Source organism: Xyrauchen texanus, chromosome 46 (assembly GCF_025860055.1).
Source record: "Xyrauchen texanus isolate HMW12.3.18 chromosome 46, RBS_HiC_50CHRs, whole genome shotgun sequence".
NCBI lineage: Eukaryota > Metazoa > Chordata > Actinopteri > Cypriniformes > Catostomidae > Xyrauchen > Xyrauchen texanus.
This window is the reverse complement of record NC_068321.1, coordinates 4,996,373-5,013,247: the sequence shown is the minus strand read 5'-3', so window position 1 is coordinate 5,013,247 and position 16,875 is coordinate 4,996,373. Positions and strand designations below refer to the sequence as shown.

The 16,875-nt window shown below is 38.5% G+C and overlaps 2 protein-coding genes across 5 annotated transcripts in view; one reads left to right on the top strand and one right to left on the bottom strand.

Moving 5' to 3' along the window:
• Positions 1-8,868, top strand: part of glg1a (golgi glycoprotein 1a) — a 40,336-nt gene extending 31,468 nt beyond the window's left edge. For both annotated transcript variants that reach the window (XM_052119784.1, XM_052119783.1), the window contains 9 exons: positions 250-387; positions 561-684; positions 1,846-1,988; positions 2,094-2,195; positions 2,286-2,393; positions 3,822-3,942; positions 4,026-4,132; positions 4,982-5,145; positions 7,504-8,868. In XM_052119784.1, coding sequence (XP_051975744.1) covers positions 250-387; positions 561-684; positions 1,846-1,988; positions 2,094-2,195; positions 2,286-2,393; positions 3,822-3,942; positions 4,026-4,132; positions 4,982-5,145; positions 7,504-7,510 — 1,014 coding nt within the window. In that variant the 3' untranslated portion in view covers positions 7,511-8,868. The remainder of the gene's footprint in view (positions 1-249; positions 388-560; positions 685-1,845; positions 1,989-2,093; positions 2,196-2,285; positions 2,394-3,821; positions 3,943-4,025; positions 4,133-4,981; positions 5,146-7,503) is intronic.
• Positions 1-16,875, bottom strand: part of si:dkey-234i14.3 (fibulin-7-like) — a 180,502-nt gene that overhangs the window by 159,822 nt on the left and 3,805 nt on the right. For 2 of the 3 annotated variants that reach the window (XM_052119793.1, XM_052119792.1), the window contains exons 3-7: positions 15,778-15,945; positions 15,160-15,351; positions 13,842-13,979; positions 13,603-13,738; positions 11,319-12,390 (exon numbers count right to left, since the gene is read on the bottom strand). In XM_052119793.1, coding sequence (XP_051975753.1) covers positions 12,030-12,390; positions 13,603-13,738; positions 13,842-13,979; positions 15,160-15,351; positions 15,778-15,945 — 995 coding nt within the window. In that variant the 3' untranslated portion in view covers positions 11,319-12,029. Of the gene's footprint in view, positions 1-11,318; positions 12,391-13,602; positions 13,739-13,841; positions 13,980-15,159; positions 15,352-15,777; positions 15,946-16,875 lie in introns of those variants that run through there. The other variant, XR_007969854.1, reaches the window with a different exon arrangement.

Genomic DNA, 16,875 nt, shown 5'->3' with positions numbered 1-16,875 from the left:
AAGGATACCGCTGTTCCTTATTCAAATATTGTTATTGAAGTCTCCGTTAACTGTTGTAAAGATAATTTACAGAAATTGGTGGAAAATGTGTAGATTTTGTGATTTCCTTCCAACCATAAGTATTGTGAATCAGGGTATAGGATGAGAAAGAAAACGAACTGGCAATTTTATAATTCAAACGCGTGGCGCTAGAGAGCACAATTCCATACTTTACCTTTCAACTAATCTGTGGTGTTTGTGTCTGCTCAGGTGATCGAGTGTTTGAAAGAGAATAAGAAGCAGTTGACTCAGCACTGTCAACAGAAGCTTTTCAGGCTGCAGGAGACTGAGATGATGGATCCAGAGCTTGACTTCCAGCTCATGAGAGTCTGCAAGCAGATGATCAGGGTGTGTTTGTGGGCAACACATTTACAACCAGACACAACACAGCTAGTTTACTTCCGAAACCTCATCAATTACATTCCAAAAGGAATTTAGTTTGATTAATGTGTAGAAACTGTTAAAGAATATGAATTTGTGTTTGGTCACTTTTTAATGTGTCTTTTATTGTATGTCTACAGCGTTTCTGCACTGAGACGGATGCAAAGAACATGTTGCAGTGCCTCAAACAAAACAAGAACAGTGAGCTGATGGACCCCAAATGCAAACAAATGATCACCAAGAGACAGATCACCCAGAACACAGGTACAAAACCCTCACACACGGACGCTCTCCTCGCATCATTCACATGTTCATCTCAGTAGTGAGCCATTGATGAGATTTTCTCCTGGTCACAATGGACATAAATTGATTGGTTACTGTGGTCGACAGTTGGCTAGTCGATTGATGAGGTCAGCTAGTGTATCTATATATCTGCATCCACCTTAATTTGCAATGCGTAAGTAAGCAGCGTCTACATTTCTGTCGAATGTGACAGTTCCACTGTCATTGACTGCAATGTAAATCTATTGCAGAATAATAATAACAGAATTTAGTGATATAAGTTTATAAACCATGAAACAACCACAGGATGTACAGCAGAATGATGTCCTAATGTCAGATCATTTTCTAACTTCAGCATTCGTAGTAAAGTTAATCATTCACTTGTTGCTGTGTGTTGTATTGAAAAGACGGTAATAAATTCTGCTTCTTACTTTACAGAGATTGTGACAATACAGCGTTTCTAGTCTCCATGTAAACCAATCATACGTACCTGCATAACCTCTGATTTCCTAACGCAATGTTTCATAAGCCATGCTGAATGTTTGTTCTGTGTGTCTGTTTACTATACACCACTAAGAAAAAGAGAATGCTCTCTGACAAGAACGGAGAGTAAAATGCGTTTATTAATTTGCCAAGATGAAACAAGATACAGTTTTGGTGCAAAGAAAGTTGAAGCAGCATTTGCCCAGCGGCTTTCTGCTCTCTGCTGGTTGCGTAAAGTTTGTGGAGGCGTGTCAGACAGCACGGAAGACTGTCCGTGTCAGTGCCTGATCTCTCATTCATTCTACCTGTGCAACAGTGTGATAAAACGATGGCAAAATGCGATAAACGGTAAAAGTATATGTAATATAAAGCAGCATGATGTTTTTGTATCGCTAAAATAGCTGGAAGTGGCTTATACCGGAAGTGGTCCACATTCTAGGTTGATAATGCCCTAGTTTAAACTAAGTGCCCTAGTTTAGCTGAAAAATAAGTTGGTTATGAAAAGTTGAAGTCAAAACCAGCCTTCATATTTAGAGCTTCCCTTAAGACTGATTAGTTGACTAGTTGTTCAGGTAACCCACTGACTAGTCGTTTTGAATGTTTTTGAATAAGATCTTTTACATCCCTAAAATCAACACAATCTGTCTTGGTCCGTTCTAGATTATCGTCTAAATCCGGTGCTGAGGAAGGCTTGCAAGGCCGACATCCCCAAGTTCTGCCAAAACATTCTGAACAAAGCCAAAGATGACAATGAGCTGGAGGGACAGGTCATCTCCTGTCTCAAACTCAAATACGCAGACCAGGTCTGAAGTTTTCCATAGACATCCATGCAATATCGTAATGTGCTAGCTTTCGGCATGGTTTGGTCAAAGTTACTCATGACAAAGAGTCTGTGTTTGTGCCTGTAGCGTCTTTCTCCAGACTGTGAGGATCAGATCCGCGTAATTTTACAGGAGTCTGCGCTAGACTACAGACTTGATCCGCAGTTGCAATTACAGTGCAGTGAGGAGGTAACATTCACCATCTGACAGTCGTCTTCAGATATACAGAGATCTTTCAGTTTGAGTTGATAAATGTGAGGATTGGTTCATTTTTCTCAGATCCCACGGCTCTGTGCGGAGGAAGTCGCAGCGCAGGAGCAAACGGGTCAGGTGGAGGAGTGTTTGAAAGTCAACCTGCTGAAGATAAGCCATGATGGATGCAAAAAGGTAAGACCTTTAGCAAGATTAGCAGGGTAGTCGCGTGCCTGAGGCTGAGTGACCAAACCCTACACGACCCAAACGTTACCATACGATTTTAAGCCTGAACCCAACCTGAAATAGTTCACTCTCTTTATAACTTCTTTTCCATGCAAGTATTGTTGCAACAGGCTGTATTTTATGTAAGCTTGGTAGGCAATGGTCATAACCGTATTGTTCCGCATGTCAGTCCACTGGTGGCCATCTTTGGAACATGCTCATTACATTTACATTTATGCATTTGGCAGACGCTTTTATCCAAAGCGACTTACAGAGCACTTATTACAGGGACAATCCCCCCAGAGCAACCTGGAGTTAAGTGCCTTACTCAAGGACACAATGGTGGTGGCCATGGGGATCGAACCAGCGACCTTCTGATTAACGTTTATGCGCTTTAGCCCACTACGCCACCACCACTCCTGCTCAGGCAGCTATATTTCGGTGTGAACAAGCAGCATACAAGTGCAGCTTCTATCTACTTGAATGGGGATAGACTGAAATTTCCAAAATGTTTGGTCTAGTGTACGATCAAAGAACATATTTCAAATCAGCTGTAAAATCGTTCAAGACTGGTATCATAAATAGTTCAGTTTATGCTAAAAAACACAGTTTTCCTGGTTTGTATAGCTAATGCACATTTGTGTTCACAAGTTGGTTAACATGTAGAAAGGATTACTTTCTACATCCATTGACTGTTGTGTGTTCCAATATCCTCCTCATAACTGCACATTAAACATCAAATATGTTCTGATTGGCTGCTATTTGCTGCACTGTGCAACATTATCACGTTCAGTGTGTGCAAATAAATTGCTTGTCACTGGAGTCTTATTGCATCGCATCTGGTTAGGACATGTTTGACAGAAGGATCTGATTGGCATATAAAGTGACCAACCACTGTTCATATATGTATTAACATACTCCACCAGTCAAAAGTTTGAAAACACTTGACCACAGGTCAAAAGGTCTGTGCAAAAGCATTAAGTAGCTATTATTTCATGTAACTGACTCGAAAAACAAAGTGGAATATTCATATCTGCACAAGGACATGCCATTTTAAAATGAATGGTCTCAAACAAAATTCTGAGTTTTCTTTCAAAGATTCAATGCTGTGAACCTTTGAATCCAGCATCTAGTTGTTCTTTAGAAGTGCCACCTGATAAATTGTATAGTTTGTGAAAGTGGAGTGATATAAACCTGTGCAGCCTGACTAGAAGTCATCCAATAAGATTGGAACTGGCCGTTATTGTGCAAAACGATCTATGTCCGGACTATCTGACGCTGAGACCAACTTTCTATGACTAGTGTAAGTGCAGTAACGGGTGTCTTTGTATATATTAGATTCAGTTCTGTTAAATGGCTCTTTGTTCTTATTAATTTCCTGACACATTCCTGCTGTAGGAGGTGCTGAACATTCTGAAGGAGAGTAAGGCAGATATCTTTGTGGATCCAGTGCTACACACAGCTTGCGCTCTGGACATTAAACACCAGTGTGCCGCAATCCCACCTGGCCGAGGAAGACGTATGTATTTTTTAAATGAACAGATGATTTTACGCTGCTTAGCGGCTTATAGATATTGATTTCTACATTCTGTGTTTGTACAGAGATGTCATGTCTAATGGAAGCTCTCCAGGATAAGCGTGTGAGATTACAGCCTGAGTGTAAGAAGAGATTACAGGACCGCATTGACATGTGGAGTTACGCAGCCAGGGTGAATAAAGCACGAATATACACTAACCCACCACCTCGTCCATCCTCTTCTATCATTCTGTTTTTTTTAAAACCATATACAAGTACCGGTAATGATGACGCCTTTTAGATATCGATAAAAAATGTCAGTTATGTTGTGGTATTGAAGTACAGACTTTATTCCAAGACATAGTAAGATGCCTACCTAAACAGTAATTTATGGCAGCAGAATATCATCTCAGAATGCACAACATGTCGAACCTTGAGGCGGATGGGATACAACAGCAGAAGACCACGTCGGGTTCCACTTCTGTCAGCCAAGAACAGAAAACTGAGGCTGCAGTGGGTCTACAATTTGTGTACCTCAACAGAAAACAAAATTCATTAGACCAGGTGATGTTTTTTCAGTCTTTCCAGTTTTGGTGAGCCTATGCCATCTACAGCCTCAGCTTTCTGTTCATGGCTCACAGAAGTGGAACCCGACGTGGTCTTCTGCTGTTGTATCCCATCCGCCTCAAGGTTTGACATGTTGAGCATTCTGAGATGATATTCTACTCACTACAATTGTACAGAGTGGTTATCTGAGTTACCGTAGCCTTTCTGTCACCTCAAACCATTCTGGCCATTCTCTGTTGACCTCTTTCATCAATAAGGCATTTCCATCTGCAGAACTGCCGCTCACTGGATGTTTTTGTTTTTCACACCATTCTGAATTACCTCTAGTGACTGTTGCACATGAAAATCCCAGGAGATCAGCTATTACAAAAACACTCAAACCAGCACGTATAAGCATTTTTCGAGTGTCAATATCGCTACTAATGCATTAACACAATCTCTCTTGATGCGTCTGTGGTTTATCTTTCCTCTATAGGTAGCACCAGCAGAAGGTTTCTCCGACCTGGCCGGGCAGGTTTTTTCATCTCCTGCCAAGAACTACATTCTGAGCATGCTGTCGATGAGCATTTTGCTGCTCTTCATCATGGGTCTGCTGTGCGGTCGCATCACCAAGCGCGTGACGCAGGAGTTGAAGAACAGGTAGACGGGGTGGTGGGGCAGGGCTAGTGCGTTTTTGCTCCCCCGTGGGGTGAAACGCCCAGCACGACCCATCCGCCATTCTCCGTACTGGGCCGGGGAAGGACGCTGGGATTGGTAAATTAAACTTGATGGAGGGGGAGGGGGGCGGGCGGGCATTGAGACGGTGTGTGCATTTATGTGGTACCGCCCATGGCCACATTGGGACCCAGTTTTAATTGCAACACACACTTTTTTTTTTTTCCCCCTGACTGTGCTTGTCCTACGTCATCATCTGTAAATCTGCCTGCTGCGGAACATGCAAGCGTCCTTTATTCTGCACATATTTGTGTGTGCTCGAAACGCAGCACGCCAGACAACTCCAATCAAATCAGCTTTCTTCAATATCAAGCTGTAATGTTGCTAAGATTACATTTTTTTTTTTTTGCTTTCCAGCTAAATGTTTTTTTTTTTTTTTTATTTATTGTGAATGTTTTAGCTGATTTAAATTGCTGTTGCATGAGGGGTTGTGTGATTTTTGCTTTTGTGTTCATTTTTTTTTTGTTATATATTATTTGCAAGGATGTTGAGCATAGGCAGCAAATTGTTGCAATTTTTAATGTCCATGCTTTAGAAATAAGACATTTACTGAAGATGTGCGTAGTGGCAACGATTGAGTGATTTGTTTGAATGCGTGTTTGTGCCTTTTTGCCCGTCTGAGTTAGAGATTGTGTGTTTTGTGTGTCAATGGATTATCGGTCCATGAATCTCCTTACAAGTTTGTTGTTATCAAAATGTTTGGTTTCATCATGGGCTATTATTTTTTTCTTCCCTTTTTTTCCATTGGGAACATTAATTTCTTTTTCCCGCTCTTGGTATTTCTTCCATCTTTTGGTTGGTTTATTTTGTTGGGGTAGGGTTTCTTTGGGGGGGGTGCGCTGTGAAGGTTTAGAACATAAATTCCACTGCTTTAAGTGTTGAAGGAGAACTGCTCTTAACTGAGCTGATTGAACCGGATTTACAAACTTCAGATTGTCCTGTGTCAATCGCAATGATAATATAAATGTAACGGCGGCAGTTGATTGGCTGGACTACATGTCCCTGCTGACCGCATCTCATTGACCGCATTAAGACGTCAGGCTGTTTACATGCTGTTATTGATGTAATATATGATGGCTGTGGTATGGTCACCTCTCGTCTGAGTTGTCTAGCAGTCATCAGATCATGTTTTTATAGTACCACCTAAATAGACTATTCTGTTGGCTTAACATCCCCAACCCTCGATACAAAGAATTGAAATATATCTGTCAATCAAATTCAAGTTTTCAATGACTCACCCATGTCTCAATTATCATTGTTAATGATTTATTTTTTAATGTTCTTGGAATGCCTTGCTCATATGTCATTGGTCACCAGAGAAGTGTGTCTTTATGACTTTGTAAGAGTGATTTTAGGAGAATTTTTGGTGTCCATCTTTTCAAATGTGGTTTGAAAAGATTTAAACTCAGTTCCATCCATAATTCCTACAGTTTCAGATTTTATTTTGAGCTTTGCGTTTGGTTTCGGGGTGAAATGTTTTATCACAATTTGAGAACTGTTATGATTGCAATCCATTAAAAACTGTTACTGCACTGCAAAAATCATTTTCTTACGGAGTACTTTTCCCTTCTTTTCCAGTAAAAATATCGAAACATTCTTAAAACAAGATGAATTTACTTTGAAGCAAAATGACATAAGATACTATACTATGTCTTGTTTTCAGAGAAATCTAACAGCATTTTGTAATGTTTATGCTTATAATGAGAGAGAATTATTTGCAAATGGGGAAAGAAAATAAAAAAACATAATATGAAGGTGAAACGAGTTTAGTGTTCTTACCGTGTGTGTGTGTGTGTGTGTGTGTGTGTGTGTGTGTGTGTGTGTGTGTTCATCAACCCCACCACAACTGGTTAGATTTCTTTGAAAACAAATATCTTCTGTCATTTTACCGGAAAATATGACGAAAACACCCAGTAAGAAAAATATATATATTAATTTTTTTTTGCAGATTATTGAGTTTATCTTGTGAACTCAAGCAAAATCTCATAATACAACTTTTTGTCAATTAAGTTGCTACTTTACTGAATTTGTACATCTCTGCCTTTTAAAAATAATTTGGCTTTTGTATTGCTATATTTGTATGCATTTTGTACAAAATGGCATTAAAGTGGACTTTGTTTATAGTGTTTGTGCATTCAAGCTGTAATTTAATCATCTGTTTTCAAGCCGTTTGGGGAGAGGGGGAACAAACCATCCGTACTGTAAATAGCTGTAACATTTTAATAGAGGATTATGAGTAAGATGACAAACTCTGCCTTAACTTTGGCTTTTCCTTTTTTACAGAACTTGATCAGCCATGGGTTACACACTTAAACAAGGATCGAAAAGGATACATTCCAAGTAACAAAAAATAATTATAATGTAGAATTAATGTTTCACATTAAAAAGGCTTAAAGTTTTGAATGACTTGAGGAAATGACGGAGTTTAAATTTGTGGGTGAACTGCGCTTTAATTGGCTTGTTCTTAAATGACTTCTGCATGCAAGACATTTAAATGTTAGCCCATGCTATTGAATGTATCTGCATTGGGATGATTTCTGAAATAATTTGGATGCTAAACTCATTAAACAATATTTAAGGTAATGCGCCAAATGTTCCCTTTGCTTCATGTGCTTTCAAGTAATCGTATAATATCTGCTTCTGCTTTGATTCATGACACCTGGTTGTGGGTTTCCTGCATGTGGAAAAATGAATAACAGCCAAATATTTAGTTTTAATTCATAGCAACTAATACAGCTCTTCCCTCCCAATTTGATCATCTCTCCACGTGCAGCAGCGGAAAAAGGTTCTCCGTCTCTAGATTGTCTAAATCATTTCTTTCAATTCCTTGAAGGTGATTCATAAATGCATGTTTGTATATATTGATACAAACTACTTGTGGTGGTGGTGTATGTTATTACTATATTCATTTATAGTGACTGATGAGATTTGACTCAAACACTGTTTAGATTGTTTTCTGTTAGAATTAAATCTCATAAAACATGTAACTGAACATATCTGGGTCATATTTCACCACACAATCAAAAGACAAAATTAGACTGTATTTTGCATTATGGAAGACTTTTGGGGGGGATATGCAAAAAATGGTAATGGTATAAACATATTCTTATTTTTCAATATTCTATATCTAATATATTCATATTTTGTATTTTTGGGTGAAATATGACCCGGATACGTTTATTTGAGAGAATCCAATCAAGCTAAAAAATAGTATTTTATGTTATATTTCTTTTGTAGTTACATTTTATATACACAACAGGAAAGTAGTTTGTATCAATAGTTCACAAAGGGTGCGAGTATGCAGTCTCAATATTAGTCTGTCCATGGCTGGATGAAAACTGCATCTTTTGGTTGACTATTCTTCAACACTGTTCTTCAACAAGTTCAAATAGCACTGGAAAAACGTCATATGTATGTGATATCTGCACATTCATTCACAGCCGCTGCTTCCTGTCTGTCAATATGCCATAGAAATGATAAATGACATTGATGATGAATTTTGTATTTTCTTTCTGTGTACAAATGTATTATGAAAAGTATTTTTCCTCAAATCTGATTAAGCGATGTACTATACATGTATAACACAACCAACTGAGCTTTTCTTTTTTCTTGTTTTGTTCTGTACAAGTTGTTAATAAAATGATCTGATGGTTTGTATCCGCTGTGAACTTCCTTCAGCATCAATTGAAAATGACGTACCCATTGAATGGGAATCATAATCTGGGTTTTGGAAAAGTTTCATGCCTTAATGTGAGTGATTGCACAAGTGCACGTCATGAGCCTAGAGAAGTTCCAGGATCTGTGGTCTTGTGTGGGTCGAATGACACCTGAGTGCAACATTTCCCATTTCTGTTTCTTCCAAATTTCTGGCTCATACCATTTCCACTTAATGTCAACAAACGAGGATTTTGGAGGTGTATATATGTATTCTGCTTTTAAAGGAAGTAATGCGCTTCTGATTCAAAATATCCAATCAGGTTTCTGGGGGTCTCTTTTACACTTTTTCTGGTTAGAATTTATTTAAAATTACTTTGAGATTAATTTCATACAGACAGTGTCTGTATGTGTCTTTTCACTTTTTTAAATGTTTTTTTTTTCTTAGTAAATTTAGATTCATCTTGAGATAATAACAGAACATTTCGATTTGAATTAAGGTTAGAGGTCGTTTTACCGATTAATCGGACCGAGTGTTGCTTTTTGGAACTAAAGTTTATCGAAAACATCAGCACCGATATTTGCCAGTCTTTTTTTTTTTTTTTTTTTTCCTCTGGCCAAATAAAAATAATCTTAATTAGTTGAATATTTACATATAGAGGATTTTAACGGAGCAAAGTCACGGTCACAATCACTGTTTATGGACTAAATCACGATTATTAACACGAAAAAGACACTTGTTGCATAGACAAATTGTTAAAATATATATATAAAACCTGTATTGATTGAATTCATGTTGATTTTGACTGACAGTGTTGTTGGGAAAAGTACAAATGTATTTTATAATACTGGACAATTGACAAAAAATCTCTCTTGATCTTTTACTGTTAATGAATTTCTGCTCGTCCAGTGTTTATTAGCCCATATGACCATTTTTACTTTATAGTATTTTTTATTTAATATATTGTAGATGATTGTAAGAGTGCATGTTCTGTTTGGAAGCACAGACTGTTTTAAAAAGAGGACATGTTTATATTTAGAAGTCCCGTGTTGTGCACAAATATTTTTTTTGCACATTCATTTTGGTTGCACATTAAACCCTTATCTGGGATTTGACTAATTTTGGCCTCTTGTAGCTTCTATATCTCTGTCCATCCCAGTAAGGAAAGACTCATCTGCCGATTAATCGATAATTGGCAAAATCAACTATCGCTCAATCTCTAATAAAGGTAGTCATTATATAATTGTTGTGTGATAAAGTCAAAATCTCATAGAAGTTAATTGTTTAATGGCAGGTTATAGGAATATTCTGTGTTCAGTGCAATTTATGTTCAATTGAAAATATTTGTTTAAAAATCATTTTGACTCATTCCACCTTTTCTTTACAAAAAATGTCCAAATTGGCAGAAATGTGAAGCTTAAAAAACACTATGCTAAAACGTGTATTATTTGATCTTTAAATCGTCATTTTTACTGTCATTTTATGGTTTGCAGCGTTACGTTTTCATGACAACTTAAAGATGGATATAACTTTACACAGAAAAGGTTAGTAAGTGAATGGATTGCACTAAAATCATGTTAGCGTGCATATTGTTTACATCTTGTGGCTTTATTTTTGACAGTGAGTATTTTAATGTTTACGGATTGCCCCCATTCACTAACATTGTAAGAGTAAACTGGAACTCAGATTTGTGCTGTTTTTTAAAGAAAAGGAGGGACGAGTCGAAATAAAGTTTTTGTGGTAATCAGTATTATGCCACATACGCTGTTGATTGATCTTAACTTGTACTGAACTTGGAATAACCTTTTAATTCTGGTTGAATTGAAGAAAAATGTGTGAAATGTAAGAAAATATAATTCATTATATTGGTAGTCATTTTTACTTTGAAAGTAAGTGTTAATTTATTTATTTTTTTAAATAATGATTGTGGAAATTCACACGCGTTCAAGATCTAAGGGAAAATGTGTTATTACTCTTAATTGATGGTTACGCGACGTGATATTTTTAGTCATTGAATCAACTTTTTTTTAAATATATATTTCATAATATTACATACATATTACAAGTTAGCACATGCATTTAAAACTCAAATTTTAAGAAATTGTTCCTTTTCATCATCTTAGACATTTTTCATTGACCCTGAAATGTTTTAAAAGCATTTTAATGAATTCATCACCATTTTTCACATTTCCAAATTACAAAACAAATCATGTATATACACTGCCTGGCCAAAAAAAGGTTGCATACTCTAATATTTTGTTGGCCCGCCTATAGGTTTGATTATGTCGCACAATCCTTGTGGCATTATTCCGACAACCTTTTGCAACGTCACAACATTTAATTCTGAGTTGCATTCATTTGTGACCGAGATCTTGTATTGATGATGGGAGAGTTGAACCACTCCATAAAGTCTTCACCAGCACATCCTAAAGACTTTCAATGGGGTAAAGGTCAGGACTCTGTAGTGGCCAATTCATGTGTGAAAATGATTCCTCATGCTCCCTGAACCACTCTTTTACAATTTGAGATTGATGAATCTTGACATTGTCATCCCAAGAAAAAATCCACTGATGGGATAATCTGGTCATTCAGTACATTCAGGTAGTCAGCTGACTTCATTTTATTGCTGTATAACGTTCTTGAGCCTAGACCTGACCAATTGATTCAACCCCAGATCATAACACAAAGCAGGCCAATAATTTGCCTCTTCTGAAACACAGTAACATCATTTCCATGACCATGATATATATTCCGACATGGATCTTTAAGGAATGAGAAGCTACACACTGCATCAGTTAGGATTAAAAAAATTGTTGCCAGCTGAAACATATTAATCACTGCAATAATGATCCAATCATAGGTATCTGCTTATTTAAATCCAAACTGCAACTTTTTTTGGCCAGGCAGTGTATTAAAAATAGCAACAACACTGCATAAATACTTTGGTAGAAATAGAAAATCATGATTTTATTTTCTTATTCTGAGGAAATATCATTTCTCTGCCCGTGCAACAAAAAACGATTTAGTCCTCTTAAATTGGCACCTCAGAAATGAGTATAATAGCACTCCTATCTCACCTCCGCAGGCCCGGCCGCCAATATCTCACCTGTAAATTATTTCACCGTGTTGTCAGTCCATCGTCTGTCTTCCTCTCTCAAAAGTTATACGGGGACACAAAGAGAGTGACTTTTGTGATATAACGCCCGAGCAGCACCCTCCTCTCCAGCTCGCTCATTTCTATATCAGCCTCCAACGTAGCAGGGCCCTGTACGGAGTTCAACAGCACCAGTTGGCCCGTCTTTCTGTCCGACCGCTGGACGGTGAAGTGCTTGACTCCCCAGTTACCCAACAGACCGAACCGCAGCGTGTCGCCCAGGATGCGAGTTGCAGACAGCCGAAAGAGGATGGTAGGTGTCGACATGTTGGACACCAAAGACATGAAGTGGAAGTTAATGGAGACTGGAGCCTGCAGGCAGACTTTGTTGTCTTGGAGGCAAGGGTTACGATCACAACGCCTGGAAGGAAGAGAAAACAGAGACAGTGGAATTCCAAACCAAACTTGAACCTGAAATTATGCTGTGGATCTGAACAGAGCTATAAATCAGGAATTGTGTTTTGGAGGAAATGCAACAGTAATTATGACTTTGAACAAACAAGAAGAGTGCAAAAAAAATGCATTATCATGACTGTAATGCGAAAACAATTATTTAAATTGTGAATTAGACCTATTTAAACATCATGGTATTATTATGTTGGCTTGACAAAGTCAACATACTGTTATTCTACAGACTTGGTTTTTCCAAAATGTATCCTACAGCTTTCAAACTACATCCACCAAACTTGGTACGCCTCCAGTCTGATCTGACTTTAGTGTGCTATGTCTTTTCTAATTGATTGGACTTACAGCTTTCCCATAGAGGGTGATTAAAAATTGGAAAATTCCCATAGGCCACGTACACACTAAAGCTAAATACGGTTGTCAGTTCACCTTTGAGTTCTTAATCCTGTTCTCTATAAACAAAGTTTGGTAATTTACGAGAGTAACAACTGCATTCTACAAGCGAATAAACTCCTGAAAAATTCAGTTAGTGACTTGTAGTTCCATGTAGACAACTAGATGTTAATGACGTAATCAATGGCCCGTGTGAGATGAGTCTGTCTTCTCCTGGTGCAAATCACACAAACAAAGGTGTGTGTCTTTATTCGTTTATATATTCAAGTTATTTTAGGGGGAAGGGAGACCGACTGAACTGTCTCTTGGGCTAGTTTTGTGAGTTTTGTTGGCTGCAGTTCTCTGATTGGTGGATCTTTCTCTGCTGGATCGTGGCTAATGTAGTTGTTCACCAGGAATAGTTCACCCCAAAATGAAATGTTCATGCCATCCCAGATGTGTATGACTTTCTTTCTTCTGCAGAACACAAATGAAGATTTTTTGAAGAATATCTCAGCTCTTTAGGTTCATACAATGCAAGTGAATGGTGATCATACCTTTGAAGCACCAAAAAGCAGATCAAATCAGCCGGGTATGGACCTACTGAACAGATATATTCTTCTATATCTATCTATATTCTATAGTCGCCCATTGATTATTAAAAAAAAATGTCCAACTTGAATGAATGACGTTTTAGCGACTGCAAAGCTCAGATAGGAGCTTAACAGGCACTTGAAGTCAGCATTATTCTGTTAAGATTTTTGTCAATGCAAATGAATAAGACTTGTTCACTCACAGCGGTGAGGTTTTGATGTAGGTGGCGTTGCGGAAGTGAGGGCACTGAACATCCACACAGCGATGACCGCCGTATGTATTCACACACACCTGCTCACTAGTGCAGTTATGGGTCCCTCTCGCACACTCGTCAATGTCTAAAAAAACATGCTACGTCAATTTGTTTTTGAGAAAGAGATATTTTGTTTGAGTTGCATAGTTCAAAAGCAGATAATAATGAAGGTTTGAAACACAACAGACCTTGGCAGGTCCTGCTGTCTCGGCCAAGGCTGTAACCCGCAGGACACTGACAGTGGAAACTTCCAGCCGTATTCACACAGGTATGCAAACACAGACGGCCAGGCTGAGTTAGACGGAAGAGTTCACATTCATCAATGTCTGAAATACACACACATCAAACAAACAGTTGTGTTCAACCAACATGATCACACAGGAAGTTGGCATGTTGTGTCTAAGAGTTCCAGTACTGTAGAATCGGCTACATTGTGCTGACAAACTGACAAGCATTATATTCTTTCTGACTTTTTGCATTGGCTCCAGTATGTTTACTTTCACTTGTGGTGTGACTGGAAACGTGTTGCATCAGCAGCATGGGAGACCCCGGTTTGGATCCCGCCTTGAAACAAGGCAAGCAGTAATCGCGTACACATAAAGAGTGATGAGCATGGTTTCGAGGTTGCAATGTTTTCCCCCTAACATTTCATTTCACTCCACTGTTGAAGTCCACGTTTAGGTTTGGGGTTTTGGTTGGGTGGTTCAGTTTATAAAATATGCATTCCTCTTCATTGTATGATAGCCTGCACAGCTGAAAACAACTCACTTCACAGTTCACTTTTGGCACCCCTCCGTACACATTACACTCGGGAAATGGAGAAGGATATAGCTGCAGGCAGTGCTCCAAAATGAGGCATGAGCTCCAAACCGCCAGCCCCTAACCCTTTCTCTAACCTTAACCGTGAGTGAAACTAATGCCCCCTTTGGGAGATGGTGCAACCCCACCCCCTTCTGGAATAACCCTACCCTCTTTTGGAAATTCCGCCCCCATTTGGAGGCCTCCGGCCTTCAGCTATACCTACTTTGGAAAATGGAGCTCACACGTGCCCATACGCCCCAATAACACATACTGCTTTGTCCAGTTGGGACAGTGTTGCGAATTTCAGTAAGAACAGACAGAAAAAGTCAACCATTTGTGGATTATATTTACTGCTCGATTGATAACTGAGCATATATTACACATGCTAAAAATATACACTACTATACATCTCACTACCTGTGTATACATGGATAGAGATTTACATATATTTAATTATATATTTGCTATTTCTTCTAAAACAATTATATTTATTTCTCACTGTTTTTTCTCTCTCTATATGTAACTCCTAAGCAGGATAAAGGATGACGAATTCCACTTTAGAGTGTAATCTGTTTCCATGTTGCACACAATAACTCAAAAATGTACCCACACTTCATTACTCCAAGTGGCATCTCACCCAAGATATGTACTTGACCACCATCAGACCCATGTGTTTTACTCTGGCTACATGTTCAGGTGTGTTACCTGTGCACAGAGTGCTGTCCTGGCTGGAGATGCTGTAGCCTTGTTCACATGTGCAGTGGATGGAGCCTAGAAACTCAATGCAGCGGGACGGTCGCACGTATGTGGAGATGGACGCAGGAGCACGATAGGAAGATGAGGAAGAGTATGCTGATGTAGTAGCAGAGGCATCATTGTTTACAGTGGTGTCCATAACTGAGAGGGGGTAAATGGTATATACTTTTTTGACAAATAAGGCCAAACATATATTTTTGCCAGTAGCCAGAAGGCAAAATTGTGTTTTGTGAATTTTAGTCAATGATTGTTAGCTTTTTGTTTTCTTTTTTTTACACATTTATGAACACTGAACCTAATTTGAATACAATTGAATATAATTATAAAATGTGACTGTGCAGGGGTGTAAAGCTAATCTTGGTTTTGCTGGGTTGTAATGTAAACTAATGACTAATGGTTGTTTTAAAAAAGGAGTATGCCTCCGTGCTGGTTCAATAGTAAATGTGTCAACACAGGAACAAAAATTGCATTTGTCAAGTCATTTAATGTGATCTTTAAACTGTATTAAATTATTCTGTCATAGATGGATTATGTATTTCAAGTGGATTCAGAGTATCAGATACATACACTTGCAGGATGGTTGTGTTCCACTCCAGCTTTGGGTATCCAGACAGACACTGGTTTCTGAGCCAATCAGCTGAAACCCAGGGCTACACAGGAAGTGGACCTCATGGCCCACCTTAAATACATGCCCAAGGATCCGCCCATTAGCCACAGACTCTGGAGGAGGGCAGCCTAATATCGGGAAAAAGAGAAGTAGCTACACATATAACTCATAAGCCTACATATTTTTTTGAACTGTGCTGCCTACCTCAACAATGACGCCTTTAAAGGTGAAGTGTGTGATTTCTGTGCCACAAGCATCACCGAACAGTTACAAAAATAATTTGTGTTTTCAAACAGGATTCACAAACACTCCCCTATCTGCTTTTGGTTGGACAAACAGATAGTCTGCCTAAGACAGCACCACTGGTTGAGCCAATGTTGCTGTGCCTAGCTACAGAAAAACATTTACATTTATTCACATGACATTAGGTGTTTCATACATAGACACAGAAAATTAACTCAATATTTCGTTTTGATGTTATGTGTGAACAGGACCTTTTTATGAAATACCGGTAGCTCTGACAATTTCCCATAATGTGAAGTTGTAATATGGAAACACTGGAAAAGTACAATTTGGATGCACTAAGATTAACAGTCTGAGCACGCACGAAATCAGGGCTAATCACAAATCTGACGGAGATTACGCGGTTACTCGGGAGTCACAAAAACTTGATCAAATTGGACAGTATGCTTCGTTCCATTCAACTAGGAAAGTCGAAATGTTCAAGTTCCAACCTGGAAAAATGCAATGGAACACCACTTGTGATCTTGAAACTTGCGTGGGAATTCTCAACTCAGAATGCCGAGATGCGGATGCATGAGCCACACAAACATGTCGACACCCAGGGAGATTCAAGTTAATGATAAACATTCCCTTTGAGGCAAAGTTCCTACATTACATGATAATAAAACTTTTAGCAAAGGTTTGCAGAGACAGCCATAAAATACAATAACCTCTCTTTTTTTTAATAATCGTGCACCAGCAGAACAAATGCTTGCATTACATAGCCTTGTTTATCTTCTGCAATTCAGTTACTATGTATCTCCATTGACAATCGA